At 46.3% G+C, this 27609-nt stretch overlaps 1 protein-coding gene across 3 annotated transcripts in view; it reads left to right on the forward strand.

The window, feature by feature from the left end:
- The window catches only part of ATP2A3 (ATPase sarcoplasmic/endoplasmic reticulum Ca2+ transporting 3), an 86605-nt gene extending 59263 nt beyond the window's left edge, over positions 1-27342 (forward strand). For 2 of the 3 annotated variants that reach the window (XM_028707608.2, XM_028707610.2), the window contains 12 exons: positions 4164-4266; positions 5011-5142; positions 5718-5843; positions 8817-9035; positions 9807-10142; positions 10819-11039; positions 12837-13039; positions 14996-15081; positions 15468-15601; positions 17029-17146; positions 18704-18821; positions 22561-27342. In XM_028707608.2, the coding sequence (XP_028563441.2) occupies positions 4164-4266; positions 5011-5142; positions 5718-5843; positions 8817-9035; positions 9807-10142; positions 10819-11039; positions 12837-13039; positions 14996-15081; positions 15468-15601; positions 17029-17146; positions 18704-18821; positions 22561-22613 (1849 nt within the window). In that variant the 3' untranslated portion in view covers positions 22614-27342. Of the gene's footprint in view, positions 1-4163; positions 4267-5010; positions 5143-5717; positions 5844-8816; positions 9036-9806; positions 10143-10818; positions 11040-12836; positions 13040-14995; positions 15082-15467; positions 15602-17028; positions 17147-18703; positions 18822-22556 lie in introns of all 3 variants that reach the window. The other variant, XM_028707609.2, reaches the window with a different exon arrangement.
- The last annotated feature ends 267 nt before the right edge of the window (positions 27343-27609 follow it).

The raw sequence follows: 27609 nt of genomic DNA on the forward strand, positions 1-27609 counted from the left end.
GGGCACAGCAAAAAAGTTATTTTCTTTTTAAAATCCATCATGGATAATTGTTCCTAGGGAAGCCTATATTTCAAGCTTTTGCTGTTCAGGATAGCCATATCTGCAAAGATGCTTTGTAAAGTTTATCTTTTAAGACCTGTTTCATTTTGAAAGAATGACCACTCTACTCTACTGCGTCAAATTTCTCTGTTTTTCTTTTTGTTTTGTTCCTTTAATTGCTTTCAAGTTATGAGTTATCTTCTCAGGGATAGCCAATTGCCAGACATCTTTATTCTGTAAGTCGAAGATATTTCTTTTAAGGCCTTCTGGGTTTGAGCGCTAGATTTTCTATGGCTGGTTTTTGAAAAACAATATCCCTGATTTGGTCCTCATATAACCATGTTCACTTAAAAATTCTGCATTCTATCCAGTGGTTGTCACGCTCAAAGTAGACCCATTGACAATAATAGACATAGAATTGTACAATTATAGAGTTGGAAGGGACCCAGAGGGTCATCTAGTCCAACCCCCTGCAATGCAGGAATCACATCCGAGGAATCCCACCTCTGTTGGAAAGTCTCCAATGAAGGGGAGTCCAAAAACCTTCCAAAGAAGTCAACTCCTATGACTAACACAAAACCATTAATTTCTCTGGGGTATGAGTATGACTGACATTGGATACGACCTTCGGGTTCCACATTTTAATTTATTTGAATTTAGTTTTGCCATGGAGCACTGCAGTGGTGCCATTAGGGGCATGTAAGCTGCTCAGATCCTGCTCCAAACCAGTCGGAATTCATAATGCAGTTCATGAGGCTGTAAATCACCAGGGTCAAGTCACTTTTTTATCCAGTTTTGAATCTTGGGCTATTTTAAGAGGCGCATCCATGGGAAACAGCAAGTGGAATAAAGCTCCACTTGGAAGAATGTACAGCAAATTGCTTTGGAATGGGTGGAGCCTAAGCAGAGCAAGGGAGAAGAGCTGCAGGTTTAGCTCTGGGATCTGTGGGGATCCACGTCTTGCATCCAAGGGTTGCACAAGCAGGATCCACCATGTAAATAGTGGCAAATTATACTTGGGGAGGGACAGACCTCATAGGGATCGGTTTCTCTCCAGTTCCTTATTCTCCAAACTTCAGTTTGCCCCATTTCTGCATCAGCACAAAAATTCATATACAATTTCAAGGATATTTCTCCTAATATTTGTATGCAGCCTTGCTTGATACATACATATTCTCCCTAGCTGTGGCATACAATTTTCTGTATACACTTTCCCCTCATATGTTGTTGTTGTTGTTGAACTGCACTGCAGAATTTGGAGAAGTGTGAATGTCAATGCAAAAAAAGAGCAGAGAATCTCAGCATTTGTGTACTTCACTTAATATGTAAATTTCTAGACCTTATTTCTCTACCCTGTAATATTTTTGAAACTCTGGTCTTGCAGGCTGAAGAGCTGAGCGGAGCACTCACCTGCACCAGTGTAAATTTAATTCGGCTTCTCTGGCTTCTAAATTTTCAGCAGCCAGAAAACTTTCAAGCACATCTCTGTGGCCACACATTCTAGAAACTTACCAGTACATATTAAAAACAAACAAAAAAAGGAAGCTAAAATACTCTGCTCTTTTTTCCACATTCCTATGGAGTTTCAGCAATAACAAAACCCTGGCAGGAGATCTAGAATTATTTGAGTGTAAGGGTGTGTTCATTCCCTTCTCCTCTTCGATATATAAACTTTTTTCTCCCCCTCCCCCCCGACTCTAATGATCCCTTAATTAGCAAAGAACTTTTCCATCACAGCTGTGCTTAGTCCAAGACATTTGCTAATGTCTCATGAAAGGGTACAATTTGTCACTCCGTTCGAAACAGCTCGTTGACAGAAGGCCTCCTTCCGGCCTTCCAAAAATGGCTTTTCCACAGGGATTTAATCGGGAAGGCTCAGGGTCTAATTTGAGCAGTCTGGATGGGGGGTGGGCAGCCCTCAGCCTGGGATTTGGGAAGGACTCTGCTTCTGGGGCTGGGGGCCCAGAGGGTCAGCACCCCTCCAGTTAAGACAAGCTTGAGGTAGTAGCAGGCAGGAAGGACCTCTGCCGAAGACCCCATTGCCAGTCAAAACAGACAGTACTGAAGTAGATGGACCAAAGGCCTGGCTTAGTGTAGGGCAGCTTCGTGGGAGGAGAGCCTCTGAGAACGTGCAAAGTCCGTTTTCAGTATTTCTGAGTGGTCACAGCCTGGTACTGCAGACGAAGCTGCCTGTTCCGTTCCAGGAAAGACGTTCAGGACAGACAGCTCCATATGAAGCGCAAGCTGGAGCAAGTTAAGAACCTAAGGGCGCCTGCAGGATCAGGCCAGCGGGGGCCCATCTAGTCCAGCATCCTGTTCTCACATGGTCTGACCAGATGCCTTTTCCGGGAAACCTGCAAACAGGACATCCTGTGGTTTCCAGCAACTGGGATTCAGAAGCATTATGACTCTGGAGGCAAAGCATCGCCATAGTAACATCCCCTTTTAAAGCCATCTAAGTTGGTGGCCATCACTGCCTCCTGTGGGAGTGAGTTCTGTAGTTTAACTAGGTGTTGTGTGAAGAAGTCCTTTCTTTCCTCTGTCCTGAATCTTCCAACATCAGACGTCCCCAAGTTATAGTGTTATGAGAGAGGGAGGAAAACCATTCTCTATGCACTTTCCCTGTGTCCCACATAATTTTATAAACTTCTATCCTGCCGTCTCTTAGGGCTTATCTACACTTCCGTTTGCCCTACCGCTTTCCCCCGAGGAAACCCGATCTTTGGCGCGGAATTGGAACAAATGGCAATCAAGTTTATTGCAAAATAGTGGGTTTTCTGAGGGAAAGCCGCAGGGCAAAGGCAAAACCACTCAGACCCATGCATGGGACCCAGGCAGAAGTGTGGACGATCCCTCACACAGGAAAGTCACAAATCTTTCCACATAGGGGAGTCTCTGCATCCCCTTAATCATTTTAGTCTCTGTTTTCCAACTCTGTAATATCCTATTTGAGGTGAGGCGAGCAAAATCGTGAGGTGACCAGCACTCCAAATTGCTGGTTGCCCCCTAGAATGTTCCAGAATGTTGCCTCAGCAACAAAGCCTTAGAGACCCCGTCTGTACAATATATTTAAACAGTATCATCTCATGGTAACAAGTCATGACTCGCCCCGCCCCGCCCCCCAATAATTCTGCAGACCTCTGTCCCCTCACTGGTTTTAGTCAGTTTTATGGAACGCTAATAAAATACAATTTTATTTAAAATTGCAATTGCTACAAGGGGCAGAAAAATCGCTAAGCCGTCTGCCGAGACCCTCTGCAATTTTCAAGCGGTCCATGGGAGGGAAAAGTTTGTGAACCACTGGACTGTGTTATTTATATAGCAGGTCAGGACAGAAATCCCAGAGACAGATAAATAATAAAAACAAATAAACAAATGGTTCCATCCTTTTGTTCATTATCTCCTGGTGCAAACAGTCCCGGTTTGTTTTGATTTCAAATGCGGGTATAAGTTTCATCCCCTTTTATTCTTGTTGATGGATGAACACTTATTGTGTTTACATTCTATTCTGGGTTAAGGATTATCAGTGTTTGAGAAGTCATTCTGTATTTCAATTGTTTCGTAAGTTGTGTGGTGACGCTTCGTTAAAGGCGATGAGCAAAGATATAATACCACAATACCTCAAGGAACGCCTCTCTCCATATGAACCTGCCCAGACCCTGAGATCATATTCTGAGGCCCTTCTTCATGTGCCTCTTCCACAAGAGGGCAGGGGGCAGCAATATGAGAACCGGCCTTTTCTGCAGTGGCTCCCCATTTGTGGGATAATGTTTACACCTTTAGGCACCAGGCGAAAACATTCCTCTTTAACCAGGCCTTTGGTTGATTTGACATCCTATGCCCTTTCAAAATGTGTTGGGGAGGGGGGATTATTGGGTTGCTCTTGCTTTTATTTTTATTATATATTTTGTGCTTTTATATTGTGATTTTATCTTGTGGACTGCCCTGAGTCTTGCGGGTATACAAATAACAATAACAACAGTACAATAACTCCTGTCCCTTTTGAATTTATCCCAGTGATTTGAAATGTCTTAACTTGTAATGCCAGTAAAGGTATTTGTATTATAACAACAATACATAACGATAGTTAATAATGACAATATCCCTCCACTTTTAAATTGCAGCTTCAAGAATGACAGGCCGGTTCGCTGTGGACAGTATGACGGCCTGGTGGAACTCGCCACAATTTGTGCCCTTTGCAATGACTCCTCCCTAGATTACAATGAGGTGGGTTGTGCTTGAAACCAGTTTGTTTATTATAATGATTTTGAATGTTTTCAATAGGTGTTTTTAAAAATAAAAATTATTGTTATATTTTTGTAAACTGTTTTGAGGTTTGTTTGTTACAATCAAGTGGTATATAAATTTTATGGAATAAAATATCTGTAATTTGGGGCACTGAATTTTTTCTTACTGTTATTTTCCTTTCTAGAAAATAATAATTATAATACATTGGTACCTCAGGTTACATATGCTTCAGGTTACATACGCTTCAGGTTACAGACTCCGCCAACCCAGAAATAGTGCTTCAGGTTAAAAACTTTGCTTCAGGATGAGAACAGAAATCGTGCTTCGGCGGCGCGACAGCAGCAGGAGGCCCCATTAGCTAAAGTGGTGCTTCAGGTTAAGAACAGTTTCAGGTTAAGAATGGACCTCCGGAACGAATTAAGTACTTAACCTGAGGTACCACTGTAGTCTTTAATATTTATCACATTCATATCCCCCACGTTTCCAAGGAGCTCCCATTTTATCCTCACAACAACCCTGTGAGGTAATCTGGACTGAGAGCGAGTGATGTTCAGAAACACACATTGTCTTCCTTTGCATTGTGGCAAGTGTTAATAAAAGTTTATTAAAAGAAGGAAGAAACACACATTTCCAGAAAACCCACAGCATTGGGTTCTATGAGAACTATATTGCATCTTTCTTTTCTGCTCACTGTTTCCCCCCCTTTTTCCTTCCTGTTAACAGTCCAAGAAAGTCTACGAAAAGGTGGGCGAAGCCACAGAAACAGCCTTAACATGCCTAGTGGAGAAGATGAATGTTTTCGACACGGATACCAGCAGCCTCTCCAAAGTCGAGAGGGCCAACGCGTGCAATACAGTGCGTAAGACGTTAATTTTCCTTCCGCTTCCTTGCGCTCAGCTGGGGCAGCCAGAGAGGAGAAGATCAGGGTAACCTAGGCTTGCTTCCTACACTGGGGGGGTGAACAACCTCCCTCCCTTGAGCCACAAGCAGCCCATGGGAGAACTTCAAAGTTCATCTGGGTTCATCTATAGGCAGCTGGGAATCTGAAGTCTAGAAAGATGAGGTTTGTGAGGAAATGGCATTACGCTTATTCAATTAAATTGAAAGCACCAAGGGTCAACCAGAGTAAATCTGAGGCTTTCTCCAGCGCTGGTAATATTTAATTGGATTGAGGATAATGTGCCTGCACAGCAGATGCCTTTAGTAAGGGGCCCACAGGTATCATCCAGACTGACCCCCACAAAAACACACACAACAGTAGGACCCTGATACTAGGATTTTTTAAGAAATCTTGGTGTTGAGCTTCTCTGCTTTTTTTCTGAACCTTCTCCATACCCTTTTTGAGGTGGGATGTCCCGTTGAAGGGAATTCACCTCGCTGAAGTTTTAAGGTTCAACTTCTCCATCCTTTCTTACCTCCTCCCTCTTCAGGTGATCAAGCAGCTGATGAAGAAGGAGTGCACCCTTGAATTTTCCCGCGACCGCAAGTCCATGTCGGTTTACTGCACGCCGGTGCCGACCAACCACAACTCTTCTGGCAGCAAGCTCTTCGTCAAGGTACCGGCTCATGGGCAGAGAGCTTTGCTCCACTTGGTGGCCTCAGAATGCTTTCACAAGCTGGCAATGAAAGAGGAGCGGCAACAGAATGTTGCAGTGTGGGGTTCTCCTGCTGAGGGTTGGGAGGGTGTTCTAGAAGGTAGGTGCCGCCATGCTAAATGCCACCGAGCTCTGACATTGTGCAGACAAGACTTTCTGATGGGATGGCGTCTGCAGGATGCCCTCTCCAGCAGAACACAGCGATTGGTTGGTTGTAGAGGACAATGTTTTAGGTGTCCTGGTCCCAAACTGCATGGGGCTTTGCACACCAATACCAGTTCAAAATCCCGCAAGCAAGGTACCCTAGGCTGGAGGGAGTTTGTCTCCATAAGCCACCTAGTTACACCAACCACAATAGTAGCCCCATCAAGACCAAATTACTGTATTTTTCGCTCTATAAGACGCACCAGACCACAAGACGCACCTAGTTTTTGGAGGAGGAAAACAAGAAAAAAATATTCTGAATCTCAGAAGCCAGAACAGCAAGAGGGATCACTACGCAGTGAAAGCAGCAATCCCTCTTGCTGTTCTGGCTTCTGGGATAGCTGTGCAGCCTGCATTCGCTCCATAAGACGCACACACATTCCCCTTACTTTTTAGGAGGGAAAAAGTGAGTCTTATAGAGCAAAAAAATACGGTACTTATTTTTTAAAATTAAATTTCTATACTGCAGTGGAAGAGTGCGCCAGTGGGGGGTAAAGTCGAACCGTTGGAGAGTTACAGCGCCTGCTGTAGCTATAGAGACCGATACAGGAGAGAGACATGTTTTGTTGCAGCTGGGGCAGAAGAAGGCACCCGGTTTCACTATTACAGATGAACCACGGCGTTTCTTCTCTCTGCATAAAACAATTGCAGTACTCCAGCCACAGTTGGCGGACTCAAAACTCCCCATCATCCCTTGCCATTGACCATACTGGCTGCTGGGGGCTCCTGCTCTCCGCTGCTTTTCCTCCAAGGTTTTAGCTCTGGGCAAGGCTGAATCCTGGCAACGCTTACAAAAGGTTTTAGTGAACCTGGAATCCAGGGGAATTGGCATTCTCTTACTTACTCATTACATATATACCCCACCTTTCATTCAGCAGGGGCATAACATGAAAGTGCTACTATTCTGTTTTCTGCTGCTTCTGCACAAGGGTTATTCTGTCTACGTCCCCAATTCCCCTTTCCTCCTGGGTTTTGTAGTGACCTAATCAGGGTTCCCGGTATTCCACATAACTCTGCTCCGTTGTCCAAGCTTCCCCCTTCTGCGAAACATGCGGCATTTGAAGACTGGCAAAGCAGCACCACCTAGAGGAAATGCTGGGAATTGGCTGAGTTCCCAGTGAGCTAAACTATCACTGGGCTTAACCTCTACAATCGCTCACTTAGCAGAGCTTCTCATATGCAAGAGGATATCAGGAGGAAAACAGACAAGTCAAAAGCCAGCATCCTTGCTATAGCAGGGTAGGGAGACCGGATGCACCTCCAGAGCTTGCTGCACTCTAGCTCCCATCAGTCCCAGCCAGCATGGCCCACTGCCCAGGGATGATGGGAGTTGGAGTCTAATGCTGTCTGGAAGGCCACAGGTTTCTCACCCCTGGGATGCAAGGGGACGGCACTGGAGGTGAAAATCACATTGCTTGTTTAAGAACATTATAAGAGCCCTGCTGGGTTAGGACAATGCCCCACCTAGTCCAGCATCCTGCTCTCACTGTGGCCACCCAGATGCCCCAGTGAGAAACCCACAAGCAGGACCCAAGCGCAAGAGCCCTCTACCCTCCTGTGGCTCCCAGCAACTGCTCTTCAGAAGCATTGCTGCCTCCAGTTTTGGAGGCAGAAGCATAGCCATCATGGCTAATCTCCATTGATAGCCCACTCCTCCATGGTTAGGTCTAATCCTTTATTAAAGAAATCTAGGTTGGTGACCATCACTGCCTCCTGAGTTTAACTATGTGCTGGGTGAAGAAGGACTTTCTTTTCTCTGTCCTTCCAACCTTCACCTTCGTTGGATGTCCACGAATCACAGTGTTATAACAAAACAAAACAAATTCCTTCCAGTAGCACCTTAAAGACCAACTAAGTTAGTTCTTGGTATGAGCTTTCGTGTGCATGCACACTTCTTCAGATACCTGTGTTATAACAGAGGGAGAAAAAGGTTTCTCTGCTCCAAAAGGCAGAAAAGTAATTCCCTAAATAGCACACGCTCTTGTTTTACTTTTAAGTCTCTATTTTCATGCAGAGGTATCGTGGATCAAATGCCCAGTGTTCATTTGTGAGTTCGGCTAAAGGAAATATTTACACTAAGACTGGTTGTTTTTGTTTTTTTGTTTTTGTTTTAAATCTGTCCTGCTGGGTAGGGATGGGGGTCTGAATTTGCTGCTCTTCTCATCAGACCAGTCCAACCCAAGGTTCCTAAACTTACTGGTGGTTCGGCATACAACCCTCAACCAGATGATTCACCACTTCTGGATTTTTGAAGTCTGTTTTTTGTTTGCAAAAAATGAACAGAAATTGCTTATTTTTAATGGCTTAGTTTTAAGACCATTTTTCTCTCACTTAATGCAGGAAAAAAATCGCTAAGCTATTACAACTAAAAATGGCGACTTTAGAAATATACAATGAAAACCTTTAAAACAGCAGCAAAAATGCAATAAAGCAGAAGGTGCCCAAACTGTAGTCCATGTACCACCAGGAGCCTGTGAGCATCATTCAGGTGGTCCACGCTGTGTCTGTGAATTTGAAGAGGGCAGGCAGCACATCCATCCCATCAAATAATTCGCATTGAATTTTAGCCCTGGCCCTTCAGTCGGCTCTCCATCCTCTGGGTGCTAATGGAACCCACCTGAGGAAACCCCCCAGCTCTTGGGCTGGTTGTCCTCCAATCTCTTACCCGTTTGCTTGCCTTCTGCATCTCTTAATGGGCCTGTCCTGTGACTTCCATACCTTTTCCGACAGGGCGCCCCAGAGAGCGTCATCGAGCGGTGCAACTACGTCCGCGTCGGCAGCACCCGGGTTGCCCTGACTCTCTCCACCAAGGAGAAGATACTCTCCAAGATCCGGGAGTGGGGCACCGGCATCGACACCCTGCGCTGCCTCGCGTTGGCCACGAGAGACCACCCTCCCCGGAAGGAGGATATGCGTCTGGATGATTCCAGCCAGTTCATCAACTACGAGGTAAGGCAGAGTCAAGGAAGAGGCCAAAGAGCAGCCTGGTTTAGGATGGAGTGAGGTGGTTGGAGCAGTGCAGGAGGAGCAGGGTTAAGGGGCTGTGTGCAGTTCATAAACAAAGACTTTAAGGCTCCCTGAGCTATCATTGGGACGCGGGTGGCGCTGTGGGTTAAACCACAGAGCCTAGGACTTACCGATCAGAAGGTTGGCGGTTTGAATCCCCGTGACAGGGTGAGCTCCCGTTGCTCAGTCCCTGCTCCTGCCAACCTAGCAGTTTGAAAGCACATCAGAAGTGCAAGTAGATAAATAGGTACCTCTCCGGCGGGAAGGTAAACGGCGTTTCCGTGCGCTGCTCTCGTTCGCCAGAAGCGGCTTAGTCATGCTGCCCACATGACTTGGAAGCTGTATGCCGGCTCCCTCGGCCAATAAAGCGAGATGAGCGCCGCAACCCCAGAGTCGGTCACGACTGGGCCTAATGGTAAGGGGTCCCTTTACCTTTACCTTTAAGCTATCATTGTTTATATCCACCTTCTTCAACTTGGTGTTCGCCAGTTGTTTGGGACAACATCTGCCTTCTGCCTCCTAGCCAAAGCAGTTTGATAATTCTTTGGCTCCTCGGAGGAGGCACTGGGAAAAACCCAGTTCTATCCTCAGCCATTCCTGACTATAACCACTAGGCATCCTTGGGCCTTTCTTAAAAAGGGCTTCCCTCTATAGAAAGTCTGGTGGGTACCACTTTTCAGGGGACTGATCCCTCCATTCTCGTCCGGCCTGCAGACCAACCTGACCTTTGTGGGTTGCGTGGGGATGCTGGACCCTCCTCGGAAGGAAGTGATGCTGTCCATCGAGTTGTGCAAGAAAGCCGGCATCCGGGTCATCATGATCACTGGCGACAATAAGGGGACGGCCGTGGCCATCTGCCGGAGGATTGGGATCTTCTCGGAGAGTGAAGAGGTGGCGGACAAAGCCTACACGGGGCGGGAATTCGACGACCTCTCGCCAGAGGACCAGAGCAACGCCTGCCGCTCCGCTCGCTGCTTTGCCCGCGTGGAACCTGCCCACAAGTCCAAGATAGTGGAGTACCTGCAGTCGTTCAACGAAATCACAGCTATGGTGAGCTTTGGAAACGGGGACTCCCTGCTTGTCTTGTTGCACCTGAAGCCTCCAAGCATGTTCCCAAATCAGATTTTGGAGCTGGCTGGCTCCAAATCCCCTTTCAGTTGCTGGAAAAAGCTTGGGTGGGAGTGGATTGGGCCCAAGGCACCTGAAAGATCATGTCTCCCTATATGAAGCTTCCCAGGTGCTAAGATCCTCAGGTGAGCACCTTCTCCCAGTCCCTTCAGTATCAGAGGTGTAGCTGGTGGTGACCCAAGATAGGGCCTTTTCTGTGGCTGCTCCCATATTGCAGAATTCTTCTTCTTCTTCTTCTTCTTCTTCTTCTTCTTCTTCTTCTTCTTCTTCTTCTTCTTCTTCTTCTTCTTCTTCTTCTTCTTCTTCTTCCATCCCAATAGAGTAGGCTAAGACCTTCTTGTTCAGACAGGTCTTTGGAAATTAAGGTGCAGACAGTGCTGCCCAAATGGGCTGCTATCAGGACAAACTAGATTTTAATTGCTGGTTCTAAATTTTAACTCATTTGTTATTAACACGTTGTGTTTTATAACATGTTTAAATGTTATAGGCTTGCTGGCTTCCCACAGGCATCTGGTTTGCCCCTGTGAGAAGACGATGCTGGCCTAGATGGCTCTTCTTATGTTACTTCCAGTGACGAAGGTTTTTCTTTGTGCTCCAGACCGGCGACGGAGTGAACGATGCCCCTGCGTTGAAGAAAGCCGAAATCGGCATCGCCATGGGCTCCGGCACAGCGGTGGCAAAGTCAGCGGCGGAAATGGTCTTGTCCGACGACAACTTCTCCACCATCGTGGCAGCCGTGGAGGAGGGCCGCGCCATCTACAATAATATGAAGCAGTTCATCCGCTACCTCATTTCCTCCAACGTCGGAGAAGTGGTCTGGTAAGCGCCTGTGCCCTCCATTCTGCAGCCAGGAATGCCTGTGGCCCTCCAGACGGGTGCCAACTCACACCAGCCAGCTTCCATGATGGAAGTTGTAGTCCAAAATATTGGGAAGGCGCCTTCAAAGCCATCAAAGATTACGTAAATGCGCCTTGTTTGCTTTGTCCACTGGGTGCTCCCCAGCAGACAAGTTTGGCTTGAGCATGGGTTCCACTCCTAATTCATAAGCTTTATACAGTCACACCTCGAGTTGAATGTGCTTTGGGTTGTGCTCCGCGGCAACCCGGAAGTAACGGAGCGCGTTACTTCCGGGTTTCACCGCTTGCGCATGCGCAGATGCTCAAAATGACGTCACGCACATGCGCAGAAGTGGCAAAAAGTGACGCGCGCATGCACACACGTGCCATCGCTAGTTACGTTTGCTTCTAGATGTGAACGGGGCTCCGGAAGGATCCCGTTCATATCTAGAGGTACCACTGTAATAATAAAGCATGGGGTCCCCAGCGAGCCAGATCTTTATCTCCCCCACAAATGGGCTGACTTTGACAGGTGGGAAGAATGCAGAATTGCACACCAGTACATCAGCTGATGGGCAGGGAGTTCAGTCCTGTTTTTTGAAGAGTTGAGCTTTCCCCACAGAGAACTAAGCAGAACAGATGCTCTGGTAGAGAACTGGGTGCCTCTCAGGTGATAGATGGAAGGAGAGTATTAGATGGTCCAGCAGGAGGGGGGCACAAGTCAATTACTGCTTCAGATATTAGGGATGTGCCTAATTTGTATATGCTTGGCAGTGGTACTTTGTACATGGGTTGTAATATTGTTGAGTGTGAGTGATCTATGTATAAGGGGTTGATGGGGGCAATGTTGGAATCTACGAATGCTTGTGGTGGTTGTGTGAAACGGGGTGGTGAGTAAAATGGGATGCATGCATGTTGTGGCGCTTGAAATTTATACCACCTTGCAGGGCTCTCCAGTTTTATTCATTCCTTATTACATTTGTGGATATTGTTAATGCATTTTGTTATGCGACACGTTTGGCTTGGTTTTATCGTACTGATTGCGTGCACAACCTGCTTCGAGATCTTGTAGCTAGCAGCGCAGTCTATAAATGGAAATAATAAAGAAGTAAACTCACCATGTCTCAGCCAATAGGCGGGGAGTTCAATCCTGCTTTCCAGCTGCATCTCTACTTGCCCCGCATTTCACGTCACAAATGGGGGGAACCCTGGAGGTTTCCAATCCTTGGTTTCTGGAAACCAGGCCTTATGAGGAATGGCTGAAGGAGCTGGATATGTTTAGCCTGGAAAAGAGAATACTGGGAGGCAGTGGCGTAGCGTGGGGGGTGCAGGGGGGGGGCGGCCGCACCGGGCGCAACATCTGGGGTTAGGGCAAATCCACAGGTTAGGGGGCGCAAATCCACGGGTTAGGGGGCGCAAATTACTTGCCTTGCCCCGGGTGCTGACAACCCACGCTACGCCACTGCTGGGAGGAGATACAATAGCCAACATCAGGAAGAACTTTCTGATGATAAGAGCTGTTTGACAGTGGATGGTCACCTTCAGGAGATTGTGAACTTTCTTTCCTTGAATGTTTTTTTAACAGAGGCTTTAGTTTAGAATCCTGCACTGCAGGGGGTTGGACTAAATGACTCTTCGAGTCCCTTCCAACTCTACAGTTCCATGATTCCCTGAAATCTGGCCCACAGAACTGAGGTTTATCACTTGTGTGATAAAAAAAGAAAAGCACTAGGAGTGAAATCAAGTCATGGTAGAATTTCTGTGTGTTTCTTTTCCCCAGTATCTTCCTGACAGCCATCCTGGGCCTCCCCGAAGCGTTGATCCCAGTCCAGCTGCTTTGGGTCAACCTGGTGACCGATGGGCTGCCAGCGACGGCTCTGGGCTTCAATCCGCCTGACCTTGACATCATGGACAAGCTGCCGCGGAATCCCAGGGAGCCTCTGATCAGTGGGTGGCTCTTCTTCCGCTACCTTGCCATTGGAGGTGAGAAACAAGGCCATGTTCAACACTAGGGATTAGGGACAAGAGGAGAATTTTGGAGAGACTGCTTTAACCCCCATTCGAAGCACAGAGTTTAGAAGTTCCTACGGGGAGGCTGTGTGCATAGAGTCTGGTCCTTTCTGCAGACATTTGCCCAGAATGCATCAGAATCCAGCAGCTGTCAGGTGACCGTGGGGCGGGGCTAAGGGGGGAGCATCACAGCCTCTTCATCCTCGCCACCCCTTAGTGTGGTTAAAAGGCTAGTGAGATTTTATCTCACGTGTAGCTCACGTTCTAAACCAAATCTCTGTAGTTATAGCCAATGACGAGCACCAAGGAAATACGATGAGAGCCACATGAAATGCATTATCCAACAGGGTGTATAATAGGGTGAAAAGGAATAAAACAAAATAAAATACCACAATTGGCCTTTTGGGTGGTGGCTCCCTGTTTGTGGAATGCTCTCCCCAGGCCTGGCACCGTGATTATGCATCTTAAGGTGCCAGGCAAAAACATTCCTTTTTAACCAGACCTTTGGCTCCTAGCGACCTGTGGCCTTCTAGAGTGGGTGGAATGTTTTAATGCATTCCCCCTTTCCTATCTAGTTTTAATGTATTTATGGGGGTTTTCTTGTGGGGGGTTAAGCTTTTTCGTAACTCGCTTTGAGTTGCCAAGGCAAAAAAGCGACTAGTAAATTCATTTAATTATAAGTAACTAAAAATAGCATGGCATGAAGCAAAATGGGCATCAACATTTTGTCATTGCATCACGAGCTTTAAAGAGGAAAACTGCAAAATGTCTGGGTCGGTTCCTGGTGGGTTTTGCTTAGCTGGAGTGTGGCACTTGGCTACTCTGAGAGCGAGAGATATCTCGCCTTCCCTGCTTCCTTCCAATCACATCTTTGTTGCAGTTAGATTGTAAGCCTTCTAGGCGGGGCTTTGTTCGCTGATTTTATGTTCTATAATGCCCAGCATCTTAACAAGGCAGTTAACAGGTCTACTCAGAAGTAAATCCCACTGGGGCCAATGGGACGTAATCCCAGATAAGTGGGAATAGCAGTATTGGGGCATCTCTGACCGAGGGTCTAATTCAGCCTGCTAGGGCCTTCCATTTGTCCCATGTTTTGGAGAAGACAAGACAAGCCCCACCCACCTGCCTCACCCTATGCCTTCTCCCCACTGCACAATGTAAGCCAGCTAAAGAAGCCACTTGAGCGAAAGGGGAATGTTATGTACTGAGTTGAATAGGGTCCAAAATGCAGCCGTCTGTTTGGTCCTAGAACAATAGGATTCAGAATGCAGCAGTCTGATTGGTCCGCAGGAGCCACCCAATCCAACTCCGGGTGGAAGTGAATCTGCAACCTGATTGGCCCACAGGAGAATCCCAGAATTAGCCAATCACATGGGGCCTATTGTGTAAATACTGTAATGTATATAAAGCAGACATTTCGGGGGAACTTCCATTCCTCACTACTCTGAGCTGAATAAAGAGCATGAAATCCACACTTGACTCCGAGTATATTTCAGGGAAATTGTAGACCCCTCCCATCAGCTGGTTGGCAGCAACTGCAAAGATCTGTCCTTTCCAAGCACCAACAACCAGCTGATTGCCTGGGCTTCCCTCCCTAACAGCTGTGCCAAAGTGACATCATTGCCATGTTGTGTGATTGACAGGCCAGGGGCCCTGCCCACTTGCCAGACATGTCCCATGGGAGGTGGAGTATAAAGCTTGTGGTATTTAGGTTGCAGCATCAAGAATGCCAGTGAACCGAAGCTGCCCAGGGAGAGTCTTTTGATTAAGTGGCCTTTGAAACAAATAAATGATGCTCAGAGTGGGGCTGCCCTGTAAAGCCTGCTCGGAGAATATGGCTACTGTCGAATGGCTGCCTTCTGAAGGCAGCACAATAGCACACAGAGTTTAGCCTGTGTGATCAATTACTTTTTCCTCCTTTCCTTGCAGTGTATGTTGGCTTTGCCACTGTGGGTTCAGCTACCTGGTGGTTCTTGTATGACCCCGAAGGACCACAAGTTACCTTCCACCAGCTGGTAAGTTGATAGTCCAGTGCAGGGAAAACACGTGAGAATATCAGAAGAGCCTGGATCTGGCCCATTTTGTCCAGCATCCTGCTCTCACAGTGGCCGACACACGAGCAGGATCCAAGCGCAAGAGGACTCTTCCTTCCTGCAGCTTCTGTTATTCAGAAGCATTCCTGCCTCAGACCACGGAGGCAGAGCATAGCTATCAAGGAAGCCTAGTCATTCTTGTTGTCAACCCACAGGGATAGCTATATCGTGACTGCTGCTAGGGAATAAAGTAATTTAATTTTTAGGAGCAAAAGGCTCCTCTGGAACCTGTTGGTAGTGGCGGTGAAAGATGGGGGGCAATGGCAGCCCCTCACTCCAGACTTGTATTTATATTCTCCTGCCCACAGAGGAACTTCATGCGATGCACAGAGGACAACCCCATCTTTGAAGGCGTCGACTGTGACATTTTCGAATCGCGTTACCCGACCACCATGGCGCTCTCTGTGCTGGTGACCATTGAGATGTTAAATGCACTCAACAGGTATTGCTTTGCCGGCCAGGCATCTCCTTCCCTTGAAAAAACGGTTTGGGTATGAAATTAAGAAGAAATGGTCCAGCAAATGGGAACTGGCTAACGCAGGTACAGTGTGTGGCCCGTTTAATCCAGGAAGGGGATTTTCTGCATCACATGTAAAGCATGTGCAGATGTGCAGAGAACCTTGACATCTGCATGTGCTTCTGAATCATGCAAGTACAAAATCATTTGGGCAGAGCATGCTCTGTGGCATAAATTATTGTTGCCACTAGTGGAAAATGCCTAGAGTTGCACAGGAATTATGAGAAACCAAAAAAAAACACCACCACAGTGCAGTTTTGAAAAGTTTTGGTCTGCCATCGTGAGTTCAAGTGGCTTCCAAACAAAGACCAGAACCTGAAAACCGCTTTCCAAAATACAGTGGTACCTCGTGTTACGTACTTAATCCGTTCTGGAGGTCCGTTCGTAACAGGAAACTGCTCGTAACATGAGGCGCGCTCTCTCTAATGGCACCTCCTGCTGCTGCCGCGCGGCCGGAGTGCGACTTCCGCTTGCATTCCGGGGCAAAGGTCGCAACAAGGGGCATTTACTTCCGGGTTAGCGGAGAACGTAACCCGCAGCATTCGTAAGGGGGACGGGGCCACCACCGTCATCGTCTTCATCATTATCACCAATATCAAAAGTATCATTATAATACGTTTGTACTATAGCACATTGGACTTTGATTTGGGTCATGGGTTTTTTGGGCTCGAGTAAAGTGACGGATGCGGGTGGCGCTGGGGGTTAAACCACAGAGCCTAGGACTTGCCGATCAGAAGGTCGCGGTTGGAATCCCCGCGACGGGGTGAGCTCCTGTTGCTCGTTCCCTGCTCCTGCCAACCTAGCAGTTCAAAAGCACGTCAAAGTGCAAGTAGATAAATAGGTACCGCTCCGGCGGGAAGGTAAACGGCGTTTCTGTGCACTGCTCTGGTTCGCCAGAAGCGGCTTAGTCATGCTGGCCACATGACCCGGAAGCTGTACGCTGGCTCCCTTGGCCAATAAAGCAAGATGAGTGCCGCAACCCCAGAGTCGGCCACGACTGGACCTAATGGGGTCCCTTTACCTTTAAAGTGACGAAATTTGGGGAGGTAAAGCAGATGTTTTCTCCTACCCTTTTCATGGGTGAATTATGGGGGGAAGAAGGATGCATGTGCGGAAACGGAGGGGGGGCACAGCAAAGTTTTCCTGTGATGTTTCTGGTCACACCCACCAGAGTAAATGAGATTTAGTGTGACTTGATGGTGTGTTGATTTAAAAAATCCCACAGTTCCATAGCTCAACAGGTACTGCAGTGTGAAAGGAACGTTAGGGATCAGGGCAGAAGCTCTAGCATTATAATCAGGAAAACTAACCCAATATTCCCAACGTCTGAATGCACCCCATCTCTCCCACAGTGTGTCTGAAAACCAATCGCTGCTCAGGATGCCTCCCTGGCTGAACCTCTGGCTCCTGGGGGCCATTGTCATATCCATGGCTCTGCACTTCCTGATCCTCTACATGAAGCCATTGCCTGTAAGTAGGTAGAACCTGCATTTTGGAGGGCAGCCAGATGCAGACAAGACCCAGGCTGCCCGTGCCTGAAATCCCCATCTCCTACTCCACTATTAAAGGTGCAGGAGACAACCCTCGCCCCATCCTCTTCAGCATCTGACCACCTAGACACCATGAGAGAGGGGAAGCCTTGGACCCCAAGAAAGATGCTACCTGCTCTCCCACTTTCTGAGCAGGCTGGGTCCACATGTGGTCCCTTTCAGGACTGGACTTGGCAGGGTAAACATAACCAGTTGCCTTGTTACTGAGGCAGGAAGTTGGTCCTAGTAAAGCAGTGGTTCCAAAAGAGGGCTGTACCTTGGGGAGCAGGCAGTGGGATTAACTGGGGGGGGGGCACTAAGGCCCCATCCACATTTCCACTTGTGCCATGCCTAGAAAGTATGAGTCTAAGCACTTTTCCACTTGCCCAGCTCCTTCCAAGAGAATACCCACTCTCTAGTGATAGATTGGAACAAATGGCAATCCAGGGGGAACCCAAATTGCTGTTTGCTCCGATTGAGCTCTAAAGAGCGGTTCTAAGAGGCCAGCAGGATCAGACCTTGAAAAGCTGGCACCACTGGATCCATTTCATTGAACGGATGTTTAGAATTTAATTTAGTTTTCATTGGCTTTTGAATAAATGTGCAATTAATGGTTACTGTTTTGATTTTTGTGTGTGTTATTGTCTTCCTTAGTGCAAACCGCTATTCTCAATAATGCTTTTTCATAGGATAGGATAGGATAGGATAGGATAGGATAGGATAGGATAGGGGGCACTGGAGATGAGTTTATGGAACCAAGGGAGCTGTGGCCTTAAAAAGGTGGGAAACCCCTGGTCTCAAGCAAGTATGGAGCAACCTGTGGCCTTCCAGGTGGCCTCTGACTCCCATCACACCTGAGCATTGGCCATGCTGACTGGGGGCTGATGGGAGTTGGAGTCCAACAACATCTGGAGGACCTCAGGTTCTTCATTCCTGATCTAGACCAACAGCTGCTCTCCGGAGTCTCAGTTAGAGATCTTCCCCATGAAGCTTCTGTTTGATGAAGTGGAGACACCAGACATCAATCATACAACCTCCGGTGTGCAAACTTTCCCCATATGTCTTTCTCCCAGCTGGAAACCCATTGTGGGCTAACATTGTATATGTTTGTTTAAATTCACATTTAGAGGTTGTTGCCCCCCCCCCCTTGAAGTAAAAACATTATCCAGCAAGAAAAATATTGCATTGTGACGTACTCCCATTCATGGTTCCAGTTATGAAGTTATGCCCTCCTCTAGGAAACTCCATTCCGTTTCTCCTCCCCTTTTCCATATTTCCCTCTGCAGACACTCAACAAGCTCATTGGGCTGCTGGAAGTGTCGCCATGTTTGGAGATCTTTTTCTATAAAAAAAATTATGCAGTGCTATAAACCTCAGGGTACCACCGCAAGTCTGCTGATTCCTGTGTCTGGACAGTGCCATATCGGTTACATAATGATTGGCACTTGCCTCTGAACAGAAGGGCAGGTGTGATACGTATCCTCTCCTTGCTTCCCAGCTGATCTTCCAGGTGACACCACTTAGCTGGCCCCAATGGGTAACGGTGCTGAAAATCTCCTTGCCGGTTATCCTGCTGGATGAAGGACTCAAGTACCTTTCCCGCAATCATTTAGATGGTGAGTGTGTCCTGTGGTGGGGGTGGCAGTCCTCTCCTTCTTTCCTGCATGTGCATGGGTCACTTAGGAACCCAGCTAGCGGGGTCACAATTATCATAACAACGACAACAACAACAACAATAATAATAATAATATATTATTTATACCCCACCTATCTGGCTGGGTTTCTCAAGCCACTGTGGGCAGCTCCCAAAATAATATTAAAAACACGATAGAACATCAAACATTAAAAACTTCCCTAAACAGGGCTGCCTTCAGATGTCTTCTAAAAGTCAGATAGTTGTTTATTTCCTTGACATCTGATGGGAGCGCATTCCACAGGGTGGGCGCCACCACTGAGAAGGTCCTCTGCCTGGTTCCCTGTAACCTCACTTCTTGCAGGGAAGGAACTGCCAGAAGGCCCTCAGAGCTGGACCTCAGTGTCCGGGCTGAACAATGGGGGTGGAGACGCTCCTTCAGGTATACCGGGCTGAGGCCATTTAGGGCTTTAAAGGTCAGCACCAACACTTTGAATTGTGCCCAGAAACGTACTGGGAGTCAATGTATCAGCACAGATAAGAGCATAAGAAGAGCTCTGCAAGGTCAGGCCAGTGGCTTATCTGGTCCAGCATCTTGTTCTCACAGTGGCCAACTAGATGCACCAGTGGGAAACCGGCAAGCGGGACACGAGTACAAGAGCACTCTCCCAGCACCCCTGTGATTTCCAGCAACTGGTATTCAGGAATCTTGGGTGAGGTACCTTGTAATGTTTATTGAAGGTCCAAGTCCACCGTGTCCACTGGATCACCTCTGCCTATATCAGGGTTTCCGAAATTTGGGTCTCCATATTTGGACTACAACTCCCATCATCCTTAGCTAGCAAGACCAGTGTTCAGGGATGATGGGAATTGTTGTCCGAAAACAGCTGGAGACCCAAGTTTTGGGAAATCCTGACCTATTTGATTGCTGACACTTGTAGAACTCTTAACAAGTTTGTGAAACGGGACTTGTCCTTGCAGAAGCTTGGGAATAAGTCCTGATGAGCTCACTGAGCTTCACTTCCGTAGAAATGGACAGTTTACATGAGAAACATGTCGTTCTTCAGAAGTCATTTTGAGTGACTTTGGAACGCTCTGCCTAGGGACCTCAGGCAGGTACTTTCACACTACTCTTTTGGGCACCTGCAAAAAGAAAGCATTTCTATTTCGGCAATCCTGTCCACATATGCAGACTTTTGCCATGTGCTTTAATCTGTTTTTATCTTATTGTTGGTTTTATTTTTTATAAATAGCTGTTCTTAACTGTTTTATGTTACTGCTTTATAATCTTTTTGAAATCCAGTCTGAGGGTTTTTCCTCACAGTCAAGCGGCATCTAAATTATATGAAATAAATAAATAAAAATTGCAATTGTAAGTCTAAACGGAAGTTTGCTGGAGCATTCATTATTGTATTTTAATGAATTATTGTATTTTAATATTTTGTTGAAAGCTGCCCAGAGTGACTGGGGAAACCCAGCCAGATGGGCGGGGTATAAATAATATATTAGTAGTAGTAGTAGTAGTAGTAGTAGTAGTAGTAGTAGTAGTAGTATTCATAACCGTGACTAAGCTGCTCCTGTCCAGGTGGGGTCGTAGTTGGCTGCTAGAAGGCCTGTGAGTGCCACGGATATCACATGGCCTTCCAGGGACAGAGCTGGCTCTATCCCCACACACAGACAACACACAAAGTGTGAATCTGATCCTTAGGGGAGAATGCAATCCCATTCAGAGCAGGTTGGGTACCAGCTCTCTCGGCTTCCCACTCCTGCTATTGCATTTCCAGGAATTTACAAATCCTCTTAAATCGATTGTGGCGTTTTTTTCTCCTTCTTTGCCTGCCAATGTAACCTGCTCTCTTGGAGACCATAAAAGGCCCCTTTGAAGCACAGCAGGATCTCCATAGTGACTCATTACCGGTGGGCATAGAACAGAGTCTTTGTGTCTGTTTTGGATGCTGAGAGCCTGTCGTTCCCCCTGTCATAATATGGCCTTGTAGGGTAATCCTTTGCTGTCGTTACCTTGGAGCCAAATTGACATGTGCAAGGGGGGGGGAGTGCTTTACGAGAAGACCAAACCCATTCCCCCCCCCCTCCAGGAGGGTTTCTGGCATTGTTTTGCTTTTTAAGCAAAGAAATATACTGTCTGCTACCTGACTTGATGTCAGGAAGGCGGCTTTCGTGCTTTGAGGGCTTTTAAACAAAGATCTGTCATGGATTCTTTAGCCATGGTTCCCTCATTGCAGGGGGTTGGACTACATGACATTTGAGGTCCCTTCCAGCTCTATAACTCTATGCTCCACTTGCCACTTAGAGAGACCCCCCCAAAAAAACTAGGACACAGAGGCCTCAGAGGCAGAGCAAACCCCATTCCACTTAGAGACCCACATGTCTCGATCTGGGCTACTAGGAAGGGGAAAGCCAGGCCCAAGGCTCAGCACAATTCAACAAGTATAGATCTTGTTTCAGCAAGTGCTGCAGAACCTAAGGTAAAGGTAGAGGGAGCCCAGACCATTAGGTCCAGTTGTGGCCGACTCTGGGGTTGCAGCGCTCATCTCGCTTTATTGGCCGAGGGAGCCGGCGTACAGCTTCCGGGTCATGTGGCCAGCATGACTAAGCTGCTTCTGGCGAACCAGAGCAGCGCACAGAAATGCTGTTTACCTTCCCGCCAGAGTGGTACCTATTTATCTACTTGCACTTTGACGTGCTTTCGAACTGCTAGGTTGGCAGGAGCAGGGACCGAGCAACGGGAGCTCACCCCATCAAGGGGATTCGAACTGCCGACCTTCTGATCGGCAAGTCCTAGGCTCTGTGGTTTAACCCAGAGCACAGAGTCAGCAGCTATCTCCTGCTATTGCAGCAAGTAACACTGCCCCTGAGGTTCCATTCATCGGTCATGGTCCATTGATGGGGTCTATCCTGTACTGCAATTTTTGTTTAATGGCCCTTTCCCAGCTATTTGAGGCTGTGGTCCTTGCCAGGAACATGGTTCAGAAGCTTCAGCTGGTCCAGAATGTGGCAGCCAGACTGCTGATAGGGCATCTGGCTGACAACCTGTGACATCATTGTTAAAGCCTCTGCACTGGCTGTTTTTCATCTATTATCCAGCCAAGGTCAAGAACCTTGTATTAATTTGCAAAGCCCTGAACGACTTAGCCCAAGGGTAGTTCAGGCACCTTTGTATCCCAGGTCGATTCCTGAGTTCATCTGCAGGGGGGTCATTGGTTGTTCCTCAGGTTGGCACGGCTTACTTGACAACAACAGGAAACTGAGCCTTTAGCGTCATTGGCTCGGTCCTGCGGAACACTCTGCCACTAGATTCAGCAGGCACTTTCTCAGTCAACTTTTAAACTCTCAGCAGTTTTTCTGTTATGCAGCCAATTAAGAATACATCTTTCCACAATAACTAGCTGATTTCTGATTTTAACTTTTTCGCATTTTATGGTATGGCTTTACATATAATTGTTGCAAACAGCTCTGATGTTTTTAATGAATAGCAGTAGATAAATATTTTTATAAATAAGTCTCATGAGGGAGTTAGTTGCACAAAGCAGCAATCTGTTGCCTGAATGACTCCCCCCCCCCTTTTTTTGGGTTCCCTCCATCCTGAGCTATACTATTATGGTTAAAGGTAGGGGGAAATATTTTATCTTTAAAAAAATGAAAACCGATAATCATTTCCCGTCTCTCCCCCTCCACTCATTCTCCCCACCACCACCAGGCAGAGATGCGAAGAAATGAAACGACACCAAAAGGAACTCAATTTCTCCGCAATTGAACCCTCAGCTCCTAACTGGGACTGAAGAGCCTGCATGCCTGAACATCACCAGAAGCCAACAAGGAATATGCATGCTTTTGAAAAAGTGTCGGACTTAATGCGGTTAATCGTTAAAGAAAAGGAAAAAACAAACAAACAACCTGACTTTATTTTTAGTTTTGTTTTTACTCTTGTTACATAGCTTCCCCTTCCACCCTTGTACATAGTGGTGCAAAGACTGGACAGCTAAATTATGGCTTAGGGTGTAGAATTTTGCAATGTCGTGGAGGCAGGAGAGCCTAGATCCTTAAAGGTCTGCTTCTTCAAAATGCAATCTTTTTTCCTGTAATTTTCTCTTCTTCCCCACACTCTCCAAATCTTCAGTGCCCTAAAAACCTGTGTTTTTCTGTCTCAGAAAGGAAGTGAGCTTGTGGTAGTTTCGGGGAGAGTTCTTGACAGACACCACCCCTGCTCAGGAAGAGGTAGCATTAAGTGCTCCCTTGATGCTCTGACTTAATTTAACTCTCACCTGAAACCCATAAGTGAAAAATCACACAAATCGTTTTGGAGATTTCCCCCCCCCCCACCTTCCCCTACATTCCAATGTATCTCAAGGTAGTCAAATACCCCTAAATCCAATCAACAATTGCGCTATCAGAAGAAGATTCTTTTATGTATTTATTTTATAAATTTGCATGCTATGAATCAAATGTGGGGGGAATCATATCTAGGCAATGCAGATAACAAAATTGGCTTAACATAATTGTTTTAAAGCCATCGAAAGTCATATCAGCCCAAGGACTGGGCCATACGTCTGGGAAAGCTTGAGTAAATAAGGATGTTTTAAGTTCTTAAGGAATCTGTTTCCTTTGATCAGTTTTTGTTGAAAAATGCTGTGGGAAATTTTTGTTACTAACATTGTCTGGGACGAGAGAAAAAAAGGAAATAATCCCAGTAGCAAAAATAAATCATTTTCTTGGGATAAATTTCCCCTAGACTATCCAAAACAAAACTGTCTGGGCACATAAATTGAGCCAGAGTTGCAGATAATTTGGGGCAATGGCAAATCTTGGGATATTTAATTTTCTCCCAGATGCTTTTTTGGAAAGCAGAAAGAAAATGGTCAATGGTAAGTGGCTGAAATATGTGGGCATTATTTACTACTGAACATTGTCTTAGGTCAGCCTTGCCCAACCTGGTTGTGATCCAGGGGTTTGGGATCACAACCCCCATCAACCAGCAGAGCTGCGCTAACTCAGGCAGATGGGACTTGTAGTCCCAAACATCTGGAAGGGCTTAAGCCAGACTGCCCTAAATGAACTATGCTATAGATCTTTGTATATATTCTGCAGTGGAAAGTGTCCTGGGGTGTAATTGCAACCCCAAAGGTCTGAGTTAATTTCAGTCCCATTCATTTATCCTGCCTTTCAGTCTAACAACCCTGCGAATTACTGGGAGTTCTGTAGAGGGCTGGATGTTGAATGGTCTCTGCACACCGCAAAACTACAATTCCTAGGGTTGAGGATTCTGTGTTTATGCTGTGTTTTCATTTGCTGTTTTTATGTGAGAGATACAAGTCCAGCTTAAGCTGTTTTCAACCACGTTTTGTTGGGTAGGTCTGCTTTGCACTAGGGAGTGAATGCTATCAATGTGTTGCCACCATACTAACATAACATTTAAAAATGTGGGTGTTGCACCTTCATCTCAGGGATGTCACTGTGGCACTTTTAGGTTCATCCTAGCGCCACAAAAGTTGGAGTGTTTGGCTGCTTGCCGTGACCAATTCTTGCACAATTTAATTTGCTACAAAATCCTTTTTGGGTGGGGTGGATTCTGGTGCAGAGTATTGTGTGAATACGCCACATTATCCTGCCACCTTTTTCTTGTTAAGGGTTTCCATCACCTTTGGGACACATTTCAGAACCCACGTGTCTTAACTTTCAAATAACAATAAGCCAAAAAGAAATTCCGTGGACCATTTGGAATAAGCAACTGCAGAACTGAGAATGCATTAATCAAATCTGAGGGGAACCCTTTGAAGGTGAATGAGGGCTGAGCAAATTGGGGGAAACTTCCTTATATCTCCAGGCTAACAAACGCTGGATCTGTTGAAGTTCTTGATTGTCATGCACAGACAAGTTGGAAGCCACAGGCACATATTGTTAAATGTACAGGAGCATTGCCAGGAAAGAAGGTGGCAACCCAATGTGTGTGCCATATTCATGTTCCTATAGTTATCGTTTTGCTAATTGAGTTTAAGCCCCTCTGTGTCTCAACTTGGGCTATGCATTTCTTTGCTTTATTTATAGATACCTGGTTCATGTGTTGTGCTAAGGCAAACCATGGTTTAGGGTGAATGCCCTGGCTCCCGAAGAGGAGATTGCAGTTGCTGCTGGTTTGTTCTGCTGCTGGTTTGAGTTAAGCCATGGTTTCGTTTAGCTTGTTGTCTAAACCTGAGCTTGTCGTTTAACTCTCCTGGACAAAGAACAAGCCATAACTCCTAGGACAGACCTTGGTTACTGCTCATGTTTAGCCTGTAGAGAGCTAAACCAGGAGTCCAGGCTCAGATGGCATGCTAAGCCGAATTATGGTTTGATTTAGCATGGGACAGCGGGCAAAGAGTCCCATGCTCTAGGATTCCGCATGTTGGTGCTAAGCCAAGCTTAATATAACATGCAAATCCATTGCTAAATTTGAAACATTGTTCAAACCTACTTATCTTGTCATCTTTCCCAACCCAAAGATATCTAAGAACTGTAGTTTTTAGGCTATGAATATTAAGAGAAAAATGATGCAAGGGTTCGTTTTTCTTTTGTGAGCTTGTGGGGGGTACTGAAACTGTCCCCCCCAAAAAAATATTTTAGATGCCTTTTCTTGCAAAGCTGTTCACTTACCAATTTACCTCGCCCTCATTCTCTCACTTACCCTTACTGATGTCATCACATAGACCAGGCTAGCCAATGGGGTGCCCTTCAGCAGTTGTGGGATTACAACTCCCATCAGCCCCAGCCAATGGTCAGCGATGATGGGGGTTGTAGCCAACCAACAGCAACTGGACTAGACAGTCTGCTCCTGAGATAGCAAAGCATGATAGGCTGCACAGCACTGCAGCAGCAACCTTCTCGTGGCGTGATCCCTGATTGGCTAGACTTTCCCTCGAGATGGATCCTAGAGGAAGCAGCAAGTGGGTAAACAAAGGCCAGTAAACAGGATACGAATCCGGGCATTTGTACATTCTAAACTGGTGGGGAAGGATCTCTGCTGTACCAAAACGGCCAATTTCTGCTGAAAACTATAAGTGGAGAATCTTTTCTAAAGCCCCAATCTTTGCATCATTCTCCCTGCTCCAGTGCCCTTCCAGATATTTTGGAATACTCTTCCTATCATCCTGGACCCATGGCTGTACTAGAGGGCAAGTTTGGAAGGTTGACTCCAGTCTCATATCTTAGCTGAGACTAGACAATTCTATAATTCTATGAAGTTTGTAGCGCCCCCCCCCTTTAAACAATAATAAAAGAAACAACTACTGGAATTCTCAGGGAAAGCCTAAACCAGACTCCAGCCTGATTTTGTCGTATTTACCTTTGTTGTCTTGGAGGTAACGCTGCACCCTTTAGCATTTTTGTCGAAGGGTGTGAGTGAGGGGGAAGCCCTAATTTTTGGCAAAGTGAGGGAATCACCTCAGGCTCCAGATGTGGGGGGTAGGGGGCAGTGACAGCCCCCTACAGATGATCCCCCAGAGTCCCCTGACCATTCCATTCTCTTGGGGAGAAGAGCTATTTCTGTCATGGAGCCCCTAAATTAAGGCCCAGGGCACAATGCTATCCTGTTGCTTGTGTTTAAAGGAAGATTCAGCTGCCGATCTAGCTGGCTTCTGGACGTGAAATGGAAAGGAGGCCATCTTGGCCATACATGTAAAGTGCTGTGATCCCACCTTGAACCGTCATGGCTTCTGCCCCAAAGAATTCTGGGAGCTGCTGTTCGTTGAGGGTGCTGAAAGTTGCTAGGAGGCACCTATTCCCCTCACAGAACTACAGTTCCCAGAGTTCCCTGTGAAGAGGGATTGCTTTAATTAGACCATTCTGGGAACTGTAGTTCTGCAAAGGGAATAGTGGTCTCCTAACAACTCTCAGCGTCCTTAACAAACTGCAGCTCCCAGAATCCTTTGGGGGAATCCATGATGGTTTAAAGTGGTTTCATAATTTAAATGTATGGTGCCCCGGCAGCAAAAATGTCTTAGGCCAGCCCTGCCTAGGTTGAAGTATTCTCAGTTATAGCAGGCTAAAATCTGACAGGTACCCCCGAAAAGTTCATCTGTGGATTTATACCAGTTTTTGTTTTTTTGTTTTAAAAGAGACAGGCAAAGAGAGATCAGTCACACATATTGGACCTGCTTAAGCAGCTTTTGTTTTATTTTTTTAAATGACGATTCTCCAATATGCTGATTGAATATCAGGCCACCCCTTTCTTCTTTATCACCAGCATTGTATAAAATAAGATGTTAATTAAATGATTGGGAGCATCACCAGGCCTCTGGGAGTGTACAGACTTGAATATACTACTGAGTTGGTTTTGCTGTACAGGGAAAAAAAATTCTTGCATGAAATGTTGTTACTGTATTTAATATATAATTGTATTCAAGGAATTTTAATATGGAGGTTTTTTGGAGAGGGGGGAAAAACCCTTTATAGATACTGTGTGTGATTTCAGGAAAGTTGTTTTAAGAAACAAAAAGAAAAGTTATTCTTCACATTCTGGCTGTGTTGTGTGTGTGTTTCCCTCCCCCCTCCCTCTTGCGGTCGAGCTGATCTTTGTTGGCATTTTAATATTTTAGTAAGATGGGGAAGACCCACACACAGATTGCACAAGGCAATGAAAATCCAAGCCAATTGATAAAAATAAGCAATAAAAATGCTACAATTGTAGTGAACAGCATGAAGTAAAAAAGAAAGAAAGAAAAAAGAGGTATAAACAAATTTATACAACCCAAAAGGAGCCCTGACTGACAAAGAGTCAA

This window comes from Podarcis muralis, chromosome 15 (genome assembly GCF_964188315.1).
Source record: "Podarcis muralis chromosome 15, rPodMur119.hap1.1, whole genome shotgun sequence".
Lineage (NCBI taxonomy): Eukaryota > Metazoa > Chordata > Lepidosauria > Squamata > Lacertidae > Podarcis > Podarcis muralis.